The following is a 12,580-nucleotide window of genomic DNA, read 5'->3' on the forward strand; positions in this document are numbered from 1 at the left end:
GTCCTGGGTTCAATTCTGATCAAGGGCATGTACTTTGGTTGTAGGCTTCTCCCTGGCCCAGGCCCTGGTTGGGGTGCGTGCAGGAGGTAACCAGCCGATGTGTTTCTCTCACATTGATGTTTCTCTCTGTCTTTCCCTCTCTCTCCCACTCTTCCTGAAAATCAATGGGAAAATATCCTTGGGTGAGGATTAACAAACAAAAAGTTAAAAAAAAAAAAATAAGGGCATGGTCCTCATGCCCACTGCTAAAAATGGAATAGGTTAAAAAGCCCCCAGGATGTGACACTCAATTATTCCTTTACTAGGACATAGTCTCAAGGAAAAGAGAGTAAGTCTGTGGATCTCCCACTTAATCCTGATAAACTCAAGTACACTGATCTTTAGATGAAGAGAAAATAGGTGGAGATGAGAAATCAAAGACCTGTAACTCTGGGTTCTATATCTCTCAAAGAAGTATGGGCATGATTACTGAATTTTATTGCTGACAGAATCAAATAGGTAAAAAGATAAGATATTGAGAGAGTTGTATTGCCCAAAGACCACCAGTCTGGACTGAGAAAGGCGATTCAAGAACCTGAAACAACTCTGTCTATCAGCAGGAAGTTCTAAGAAAGAGGCTCAGCACATAGGAGAGCATATTCGGATATGGCCCAGGAGAAAAATGGAAAATAAAGAATTTCTTAGAGGAAAGAAAGAGCCAGTAGCAATGGAGTGTAATGGACAAAGGAGTTATTTCTGGGGAGCATAATGGAAGCCCAGACCAGCCACATCCCTGCTCCCAGGAATAGAGCCCTCTGTCACCCAGGAGGATTCAGAATCGCTGTGGACAGGGTCTTCGATTTCCATTCTTCCTTTCCTGTGGTTATCCTATTCTGTTACATCACTGCATATTGAGTGCATGGAACAGAAAACTTATTTTCAGCTGATAGGTCTCCAGGCTAAGAGAAGAGCCACATCAAGATCTGATGTGTATACCATAACATCTCACCCAGGGATGCTGAACTTTGTGTGTGTTGCTATGATTAGGTGAAGATTTTGGGTTGTTGCCCTCTAGGGAGAGGGTGAGTACATGTTGCTTAGTGAAGAGAGTGAACTAAATGTTTACTGACCCGAGGATGGACTGGTAATTATATATTTATCTAGTTCTTTTCTTTTGGGGTACATGGTAGGGTTGCACTTATCTGACTATTTGAAGTTAGGCAAGTCCATGTAACTAGCCATGGCCAATGAAATGTGAGCAGATGTGATGTGTGCCACTTCCTGACAGTTTTTTAAAGAGCTGGTGACAGATTTGTCCTGTTTTCTTTTCTACTGTGAGGACAGGTGGAGACTCCACAAGCTCGGCTCCTGCTGAACTGAGGTCGACATAAAGCATCTGAAATCTGGAGGTTGTATGTTACTACAGCATAACCAAGCTCATCCTAACTGATACAGGATTATGATTTGTAATTTTTTAAAAAAATGTACAAGTTAAACATATTGCTCCAGTACCTTCTTGAGTTTAGTATTGGTGTGGATGTTCAAAACCATTCTGATTCCTGATACATTGGTTGTGACCTCTTTTTTCCTTTTTGGATTTCCTCTTTAAACTTGGTATTTGTAAGTATGTGTCTTAGTGTGAATTTATTTTCATCAGTTATGAGGCACCTTTTCAACCTGAAAATTCATGCTCTTTAATTTTGGGATTTTTTTTATGAATAATTTTTAAAATTTATTTACTTTTCAATTATAGTTCACATTCAATATTATTTTATATCAGTTTCAGGTTTGAAGCAATTAGTTATGACTTTATATAATTTATGGGATCCCCTGATAAGTCTAGTACCCTCCTGGCACCATACGTAGTTATTACAATATTATTGACTATATTCCTTATGCTGTATTTTGCATCTGCATAACTATTTTGTAACTATAAATTTGTACTTCTTAATCCCTTCACCTTTCTCACCCAGTACCCCCACTCCCTCCTATGTGGCAATCATCAGTTTGATCTCTGTGTTGATGAGTCTGTTTCTGCTTTATTTATTTGTTTATTTTGTTCTTTAGATTCCACCATAAGTGAAATCATATGGTCTTTTGCCAGGGTTCTTGTCCCAGCATTAAGAAGGGGTTCAGCAATCTGGAGAAAGGCTGTGCGTAGATGAAGTAGGAGTCCAAAGACGAAAAATAGTTTTGAAAGGCATTGGGACGTCAGAGGATCTTCAGCTAAAGGAGCTAAAAACTCTCCTTGTCTCAGGACTCCTTGCTTTTTATTAACACAATTTGTCCTAAGGCAAGGTGGAGATAATACACTTCAAAGGGTAGGGTTACAGAAGCATTGTCAGATTGAGGAATAGCCTACAGCTGTTCAAGTGTTTGGCCAACAGGAGGTAATAACATGTAGATTGAGATGCCCTGAGCTGCCTGGCAGCAAACAATCATCCTATTCAGGTGTGGGGGAAGTGCCCTCTAGCCACTCCAACAGGTAATTACATATGTGACTCAGCCCTTGTTGAGCCCCCAAGTTTCATCAACCTTTAGATAAAACTCTTGTAATTATGACATGCTGGAATTGGCTCTCGGCAGTATTTGCCTTTGCATAATACCCTTGAGGTCCATGCAAGGTGTCACAATGGTAAGTTTTCATTCTTTTATGGCTGAGTAATATTTCATTGTATATAAGGGTGTCCCCCCAAAATGTTAGTTCAATTTTGAAAAAGAAATGTATTTTAATAAACACTGCCTTTATAATAATTCAAAGTGTGTGTATACTTTTTTTTGCGGGGACACCCTATATGTACCACCTCTTTATCCAATCATCTATTGATGGGCACTTAAGCTGCTTCCATATATTGGCTATTGTAAATAATGCTGCAATGGACAGAGGGGAGCATATATCTTTTTGAATTAGTGTTTTGTATTTATTTGGATATATAACCAGAAGAAGAATTGCTGGGTCATAAGGTAGATCTAATTTTTAAATTTTTTTAAATATATTTTATTGATTTTTTTACAGAGAGGAAGGGAGAGGGATAGAGAGTTAGAAACATCGATGAGAGAGACATCGATCAGCTGCCTCCTGCACACCTCCTACTGGGGATGTGCCCGAAACCAAGGTACATGCCCTTGACTGGAATCGAACCTGGGACCTTTCAGTCCGCAGGCCGACGCTCTATCCACTGAGCCAAACCGGTTTTGGCTATTTTTAAATTTTTTTGAGAAACCTTCATTCTGTTTGCTTTTTTCTTTTCTTTTTTTTTTTTTTAAAGTCTCACACATTTATTACTGAACCAATCTACTACTGCAGAAAATAAATCAAAAGAGAAAAATCATGAATCCAATAATTTCCCAATTAAAATGCCCCAACTGTCCTGACAGTAGTGATCTTTTCAATCATTTAAAGGTGCAGGCAACCTGGATATAGCATAAATATGTGAGCCATTGCTTATGTGCGATTCCTCATAGACCTAGTTTGGTTCTTCTCCAAAGTCTCCTCTTCGAGTTGTACCTGATTTTATTACCAGTTTTCATCCGAATCCATTGGGGAATGGGCTGATTCTGCTTTTGTTTCTTGGCCAGGAACCTCTTGATCCTGAAAGTCTTGTGGGAAGACATGGCGAAGGAGAAGCAAACGCACGCACCATGATGGCAGAGAAAGAGCCATTCTGTTTTCCACAGTGGCTGTACCAATCTGCTCTCCCACCAACAGTGCATGAGGTGCCCTTTTCTGCACGTTTTTGCCAACATTGCTGTTTGTGGGTTTATTGATGATAGTCATTCTAACAATCACATTGTGGTTTTAATTTGCATTTCTCTGCTGATTAGTGACATTGAGCATCTTTTCATATGTCTGCTGGCCATCTGCATGTCCTCTTTGGAGAAGTATCTATTCAGGTCCTTTGCCCATTTTTAAATTGGATTGTTTATCTTTTTGGTGTTGAGGTTGTAGGAGATCTTTATAATTTTGGATATTAACCTCTTATTAGATGTGTCATTGGTGAATATGTTCCTTCATTAAGTAGGCTGTCTTCTCATTTTGTTGATGATTCCTGTCACTGTGCAAATCCTTTTTAGTTTGATGTAGTTCCATATTTTGTTTCCCTGTCTAAGAATATATATCAGAAAAATATTTTTAAGAACAATGTCAGAGAGTTTACTGCCTATGTTTTCTTCTAGGAATTTTATAGTCTTGAATCTTACATTTAAGTCTTCAATTCATTTTGAGTTTATTCTTGTATATGGTGTAAGAAGGTGGTCTAGGCTCTTTTCTTTTTGCATGTATCTGTCCAATTTTCCTACTCCTATAATATTAGAAATTTTTGGAATAGATTTTCTTTACCCCATTGTATATTCTTGCTTCCTTTGTCATAGATTAATTGACCACATAGGCGTGGGTTTATTTTTGAGCTCTCTATCCTGCTCCATTGATCTATGTGTCTGTTTTTATGCCAATACCATGCTGTTTTGATTACTATAGTCTTGTAGTATAGTTTGCTGTTGGGTAGCATGAAATTATCAACTTTGTTCTTCTTTCTCAGGATTGCTGTGGCTATTCAGGGTCTTTTGTGATTCCATATACATTTTTTTTGGAATATTTGTTTTAGTTCTGTGAAAATGCCATTGGTATTTTGATAGGGATTGCATTAAATCTATATAGATTGCTTTGGGAGGTATGGACATTTTAATGATGCTAATTCTTCCTATTCATGAGCATGGTATATGTTTCCATTTATTTGTATCTTCTTCAATGTCTTATAATTTTCCCAGTACGTGTCTTTTACCTCATTGGTTAAATTTATTCCTAGGTATTTTTAATGCAATTATAAATGGGATTGTTTTCTTAATTTCTTTTTCTCATAATTTGTTATGAGAAATTGATGCAACTGATTCTGAATATAATTTTATATCCTGCTATTTTACTGAATTTATTTATTGGTTCCAGTAGTTTTTGGTAGACCCTTTAGGTTTCTGTCTATAAGCAGTATCATATCATCTGCAAATAATGACCATTTTACTTATTCATTTCCAGAGTGGATGCCTTTTATTTCTTCTTGTTGTCTGATTGCTATGGCAAAGACTTCCAATACAATGTTGAATAAAAGTGGTAAAAGTGGACGTCCTTGTCTTGTTCTGGATCATAAGGAAAGCATTTTTAGCTTTTTTTTTTTTTCACTGAGAATGTTAGTCATAGGTTTGTCATATATGGTCTTGGTTATGTTGAAGTATGTTCCCTTTATTTCTACTTTGCTGAGAGTTTTTATCATAAACTAGGGGCCCAGTGCACGAATTCATGCACCTTGAAAGAAATGGTGGGCTGCCAGGCTACGGCGGGCACAGGGGCGGGTCTTGGCTCATCCTCCATGCCCCCACCCAGCCCTGTGTCTGCCAGAAGCCCCGCTTCCGCCACCACCATTCCCACACACTGACGGTGCCAGCCCTGCTCACACCCGTTGACGGCACAGAGCGATTTGGGCCAACACCAGCAGCAGGTGCAAGCGGGGCAGTTGCTGGCAGCAGGTGCAAGAGGCGGCTGCCAGCCCTGATCACCCCTCAGGAGCCGGGGGAGGTGGAGAAGTTCTGAAGGGTGATTGGGGCGGGCAGCTGCCACTCACACCCACTGATGGTGCCGAGCGATTGGGGCCAGCACTGGGTGCCAGCAGCCGGTGTGAGTGGCAGCTCCGGCGCCAGCAACAGGTGCATGCTGGGCCAGTGCTAGCAGCCAGTGTGAGCGCCGGGAGGACTGCACCGTGCGGGAGCAAAGAATTTTCAGTAACCACCAGAAGCTTGCCCAATAACAGCAATCTGCACCCTGCCTTGGTCTGGTGCCCCCACTTACCTGCTCCACCATCCCGCTGCAGCCAACGACCACCATGTTCCCCATACAGCCCCTGGTGGACAGCACATATCATAGCAACCAGTTGTTCTGTTGTTCTGGAATTCAGTCTATTTGTATATTACCCTTTTATTATATAAAATGGGAGCTAGATTTTGTTAAATGCTTTTTTTTTTTGCATTTATTGATATGATCATTTGATTTTTACTCTTTGTTTTGTTTATGTGGTGTATCACATTAATTGATTTATGGATATTGAACCAACAACCTTGCATCCCAGGAATAAGTCCCAGTTAATTGTGGTGTATGATCTTTTCAATGTATTTCTGAATTTGATTTGCTAATATTTTGTTGAGGATTTTTGTATCTATGTTCATTAGGGATATTTATTGGGATATACATTTTTTTGTTAATGTCTTTGTCTGATTTTGGAATTAGGGTAATGCTGGCCTCATAAAATGAGTTTGGGAGCCTTTCTTTCTTAAAATATTTGGAATTGTTTGAGAAGTATGTGTTAATTTTTTTTGAATGTTTGGGAAAATTCACCTGTGAGACTGTTCGGACCAGGACTGTTGTTAGTTGGAAGCTTCCTGATTACTGATTTCATTTCATTAGTAGTAATCCATCTGTTCAGATTTTTTGTTTCTTCTTAGACTCAAAAGATATGGCTCTAGAAATTTATCCATTTCCTGCAGAGTGTCCAATTTGTTGGCATGTAATTGTTTGTAGTGTTTTCTTACACCCTTTGTATTTCTGTGGTGTCAGTATCACTTCTCCTCTTTTATGTCTAATTTTATTTATTTGGGTCCTTTCTTTTTTTTCGTCATGGGTCTGGTAAAAGATTTATCAACCTTGTTTATCTTTTACAAAGAACCAGCTCTGGTTTCATGATTGATTGTATTATTATTTTTTAGAATCTGTTTTATTTATTTTTCTTGATTTTATTACTTACTTCCTTCTACTCACTTTGGGCTTTCATTGTTTTCTTTTTCTAGCTCCTTTTGGTGTAAGATTAGATTATTTATTTGAGATTTTTCTTGTTTCCTGAGGCAGGTCTATATTGATATGAATTTCCCTCTTAGGATTGCTTTTCCTGTGTCCCATAGATTTTGGATTGTTTTGTTTTTATTTTCATTTGTCTCAAGGTATCATTTGATTTTTTAATTTGATCTTATTGTTAACCCAATCATTGTTTAGTAGCATGTTATTTAGCCTACATGTGTTTGTTTTTTTCCTTATAATTGATTTCTAGTTTCATACCATTGTGATAAGAAAAGATGCTTAATATAATTTCAATCTTTTAAAATTTATTGAGGCTTGTTTTGTGTCCTAATATGTGATCTATACTGAAAAATGTTCTATGTGTGCTTGAAAAGAATGTGTGTGCTGTTGCTTTGGGGTAAAATGCTCTAAAATATCAGTTAAACCCATCTGGTTTAGTGTGTTATTTAAGGCCGCTGATTCCTTGTTGATTTTCTGTTTGGATGACCTATTTATTGATGTCAATGGGGTGTTAAAGTCTTCTACTATTACCCTATTAATGTTGATCTCTCCATTTATGTCTGTTAATGCTTGCTTTATAAATTTGGGTGCTCCTCTGTTGGATCCGTAAATGTTTATAAGGGTTGTGTCCTCTTGTTAATTGGTTCCTTTATCATACTTCTTTGTCTCTTGTTATAACCATTGTTTAAAGCGTATTTTGTCTGATGTAAGTATTGCTACCCCAACTTTTTTTGTTTTCATTTGCATGAGATACCTATTTCCATTTCCTTACTTTCACTCTGTGTGTATCTTTGAATCTGAAATGAGTCTCTTATAGACTGCACTAGTGGCCCAGTGCACGAAATTTGTCTCCGGTGGTTGTGGATGTGATGGACCCAGGGTTTTTATTTATTTTATTTTTTTATTTTTTCATTTTTTTATTAAGGGGTGGTCCTCAGCCCAGCCTGAACCCTCTCTAATCAGGGACCCGGTTTAGGCAGGGATCAGGCCTAAACTGGCAGTCAGACATCCCCCTCGCAATCTGGGACCACTGGCTCCTAACCGCTCACATGCCTGCCTGCCTGATTGCCCCTAACTGCCTTTGCCTGCCTGCCTGATTGCCCCTAACCCCTCTGCCTGCCTGATCGCCACTAACTGCCTCTGCCTATCTGCCTGATTGCCCCTAACCTCTCTGCCTGCCTGATCGCCCCCAACTGCCTCTGCCTATCTTCCTGATTGCCCCTAACTGCCCTCCCCTGCCAGCCTGATCTTGCCCCCAACTGCCCTCCCCTGCCGGCCTGATCTCACCCAGTCTCTGTCTCTCTTTGTTTTTCTCAGCAGTCCTCCAGGCCTCCCTGCCTCCCTGTCACCCTCTTCCTCTTTCCCGGCTGGGAGGGGGCAGAGCCCGTGGGGGCTGCTCCACCCTCTGCCTACTCTCCCTTACATCCAGGCCTCTTCAGGCCCAGTCTGTTTTGTTTCCTCATTCTGAGAGAGGCTTCGAGAGTGAGCTGGGAGGGAGGGAAAGAAAGGGAGAAAAGGCTGTCAGCTGGTTGGCACTGTGTGTATCTGTGTGTGTGTGTGGTTGTGAGTGAGTGTGAGTGCCGTCCCCGCCTCCCCTGTCCCTGTCTCCGCTGCCACAAGTCTCCACTCACCAGGCCTGCTGTGTGCGCAGCCTGGCATTAGGTCGAGTCCCCCGTGGTTGTGGATGTGATGGACCCAGGGTTTTTATTTATTTTTTATTTTTTCATTTTTTTATTAAGGTATTACATGTGTACATATCTTACCATTGGCCCCCCCCCCACTCCCATACATGCCCTCACCCCCCAGAGTTTTGTGTCCATTGGTTATGCTTATATGCATGCATACAAGTCCTTCGGTCGATCTCTTATCTCCCCCACCTCTCCCTAACCTTCCCGCTGTAATTTGACAGTCTGTTTGATGTTTTACTGTCTCTGTATCTATCTTTTTGTTCATCAGTTTATAATGTTCTTTATTATCCATAAATGAGTGAGATCATGTGGTATTTTTCTTTCATTGACTGGCTTATTTCACATAGCATAATGTTCTCCAATTCCATCCAGGTTGCTGCAAATGGTCAAGAATTCCTTCTTTTTTATGGCAGCATAGTATTCCATAGTGTAGATGTACCAAAGTTTTCTGATCCAGTCATCTGCTGATGGGCACCTAGGCTGTTTCCAAATCTTAGCTATTGTAAATTGTGCTGCTGTGAACATAGGGGTGCATATATCTTTTCTGATTGGTGTTTCTAGTTTCTTAGGATATATTCCTAGGAGTGGGATTACTGGGTCAAATGGGAGTTCTATTTTCAGTTTTTTTGAGGAAACTCCATACTGTTCTCCACAGTGGCTGCACCAGTCTGCATTACCACCAGCAGTGCACGAGGGTTCCTTTTTCTCTGCATCCTCACCAACACTTGTCGTTTGTTGATTTGTTGATGATAGCCATTCTGACAGATGTGAGATGGTACCGCATTGTCGTTTTGATTTGCATCTCTCGGATAATCAGTGACTTTGAGCATGTTTTCATGTGTCTCTTGGCCTTCCTTCTGTCTTCTTTTGAAAAAATTCTATTTAGGTCTGTTGCCCATTTTTTTATTGGATCATTTATCTTCCTTTTATTAAGTTGTATAAGCTGCCTGTAGATGCTGGAGATTAAACTTCTATCAGTGATAACATTTGCAAATATGTTCTTCCATACAGTGGGCTTTCTTGTTGTTTTGTTGATGGTTTCTTTTGATGTAAAAAAGCCTTTTATTTTGATGTAGTCCCATTTGTTTATTTTCTCTTTAGCTTCCATTGCCCTAGGGGCAGTATCAGTGAAGAAGTTCTTTCTGCATATGTCTGAGATTTTGCTGCCTGTGGATTCTTCTAGTATTTTTATGGTTTCCCGTCTTATATTTAAGTCCTGTATCCATTTTGAGTTTATTTTTGTGTATGGTGTAAGTTGGTGATCTAGTTTCATTTTTTTTGCATATATCTGTCCAATTTTCTCAACACCATTTATTGAAGAGACTGTCTTGACTCCATTGTATGTTCATGCCTCCTTTGTTGAATATTAATTGAGCGTAGTGGTTTGGGTCAATATCTGGGTTCTCTATTCTATTCCATTGGTCTATATGTCTGTTCTTGTGCCAGTACCAGGCTGTTTTGAGAACAGTGGCTTTGTAATACAGCTTGAAATCTGGTATTGAGATCCCTCCTACTTTATTCTTCTTTCTCAGGATTGCTGTGGCTATTCGGGGTCTTTTTTTATTCCAGATGAATTTTTGGAGAGTTCTTTCTAGGTCTGTGAAGTACGCTGTTGGTATTTTAATGGGGAGTGCATTGAATCTATAGATTGCTTTGGGTAGTATGGACATTTTAATGATGTTGATTCTACCAATCCATGAACATGGTATGTTCTTCCATCTGTTTACGTCTTCCTCTATCTCTTTTTTCAGTGTCCTGTAGTTTTCTGCGTATAGGTCTTTTACCTCCTTAGTTAAGTTTATTCCTAGGTATCTTAATTTTTTTGGTGCGATGGTAAATGGGATTGCTTTTTTAGTCTCTCTTTCTGTAAGTTCACTATTGGTGTATAGAAAGGCCATAGATTTTTTGGCATTAATTTTGTATCCTGCTACATTGCCAAATTCATTTATTAAGTCTATTAGTTTTTTTGATGGAGTCTTTTGGTTTTTTTATGTACAATATCATGTCATCTGAAAATAAGGACAGCTTTACTTCTTCTTTTCCAATTTGGATGCTTTTTATTTCTTCTTTTTGTCTAATTGCAATGGCTAATACTTCCAGTACTATGTCAAACAGGAGTAGTGAGAGTGGGCATCCCTGTCTTGTTCCTGTTCTTAGGGGAAATGGTTTTAGTTTTTGCCCATTGAGTATGATGTTTGCTGTGGGTTTATCATATATAGCTTTTATTATGTTGAGGTTTGATCCTTCTATTCCCACCTGGTTGAGAGTTTTTTTTTTTTTTTTTATCAGGAAAGGGTGTTGGATTTTGTCAAATGCTTTTTCTGCATCAATTGATATGACTATGTGATTTTTATCTCTCAATTTGTTTATGTGATGTATCACGTTTATTGATTTGCGGATATTGTACTATCCTTGCATTCCTGGGATAAATCCTACTTGGTCATGTTGTATGATCTTTCTGATGTACTGCTGGAGCCGATTTGCTAGATTTTGTTGAGGATTTTGGCATCTATGTTCATGAGGGATATTGGCCTGTAATTCTCTCTCATTGTGTTGTCTTTATCTGGTTTTGGTATTAGGGTGATGCTGGCTTCGTAGAAGGAGCTTGGGAGTGTTCCTTCCTCTTGAATTTTTTGGAATAGTCTGAGGAGGATTGGTTTTAGTTCTTCCTTGAATGTTTGGTAAAACTCTCCTGTGAAGCCGTCAGGCCCCGGGCTTTTGTTTGCCGGAAGCTTTTTGATGACTGCTTCAATTTCGTCCATAGTTACTGGCCTATTGAGCTCTTTAGATTCTTCCTGATTGAGTTTTGTAAGGTTATATTTTTCTAGGAATATGTCCATTTCCTCAGGTTGTCCCGTTAGTTGGAATAGAGTTGTTTGTAGTATTTTTTAACAATACTTTGTATTTCGGTGGGGTCTGTTGTTATTTCTCCTCTTTCATTTCTGATTTTGTTGATTTGGGTCCTCTCTCTTGGCTTCTTGGTGAGCCTGGCTAGAGGTTCATCAATGTTGTTTATCCTTTCAAAGAACCAGCTCTTGGTTTTGTTGATCTTTTGATTGTTTCTTTTGATTGTTTCTTTGATTGTTTCTTTTGATTATTTCTTTTGATTGTTTCTTTGGTCTCTATGTCGTTTATCTCCACTCTGATCTTTATTATTTTCTTCCTTCTGCTTACACTGGGCTTTTCTTGTTGCTCTTTTTCTAACTCTTTGAGTTGTAGGGTTAGGTAATTTATTACCATTGTTTCTTGTTTTTTGCAGTAGCTTGTAGAGCTATGAACTTCCCTCTCAAGACTGCTTTCGCTGTGTCCCATAGATTTTGGATTGTTGTGTTTTCATTGTCATTTGTTGCCATGATGTTTTTTATTACCATTGTTTCTTGTTTTTTGCAGTAGGCTTGTAGAGCTATGAACTTCCCTCTCAAGACTGCTTTCGCTGTGTCCCATAGATTTTGGATTGTTGTGTTTTCATTGTCATTTGTTGCCATGATGTTTTTCATTTCTTCCTTGATCTCTCTGGTGACCCAGTCATTGTTTAATAGCATGCTGTTTAGTCTCCATGTTTTTGATTTCTTTGGATTGTTTTTATTGTAGTTTATTTCCAGTTTTATGCCACTGTGATCTGAGAAGATGCTTGATATGATTCTATCTTCTTGAATTTGAAGAGACTTTGCCTATGTCCCAGCATATGGTCTATCTTTGAAAATGACCCAGGTGTACTTGAGAAGAATGTATATTCTGTGGCTTTGGGGTGAAATGTTCTGAAGATGTCAATTAATTCCATCTGGTCTAGTGAGTCATTTAGGATTGATGTTTCTTTGCTGATTTTTTGTTTAGAGCATTTGTCCAATGGTGATAGTGGGGTATTAAAGTCTCCTACTATGATTGTATTGCTGTCAATCTCTCCCTTGATATCCTCCAGGAGTTGTTTTTTTTTTAATGTATTTGGGTGCTCCTGTATTGGGTGCATATATGTTTACCAGAGTTATTTCTTCTTGTTTGATTGATCCCTTTAGTATTATGAAGTGGCCTTCCTTATCTCTTGTTATGTCCTTCACTTTGAGATCTAATTTGTCGGATA

The 12,580-nt window shown here is 39.0% G+C and overlaps 1 protein-coding gene across 1 annotated transcript; it reads right to left on the bottom strand.

Annotated features, from left to right (window-relative positions):
• Window positions 1-3,438: 3,438 nt before the first annotated feature.
• LOC129151242 (60S ribosomal protein L39-like) lies at window positions 3,439-3,615 on the bottom strand. The gene has a single exon (XM_054725397.1). It carries the CDS (start codon window positions 3,592-3,594, stop codon window positions 3,439-3,441), a length of 156 nt encoding a protein of 51 aa, XP_054581372.1. The 5' UTR covers window positions 3,595-3,615.
• Between the last annotated feature and the right edge of the window lie 8,965 nt (window positions 3,616-12,580).

This window comes from Eptesicus fuscus, chromosome 13 (genome assembly GCF_027574615.1).
Source record: "Eptesicus fuscus isolate TK198812 chromosome 13, DD_ASM_mEF_20220401, whole genome shotgun sequence".
NCBI classification, from domain to species: domain Eukaryota; kingdom Metazoa; phylum Chordata; class Mammalia; order Chiroptera; family Vespertilionidae; genus Eptesicus; species Eptesicus fuscus.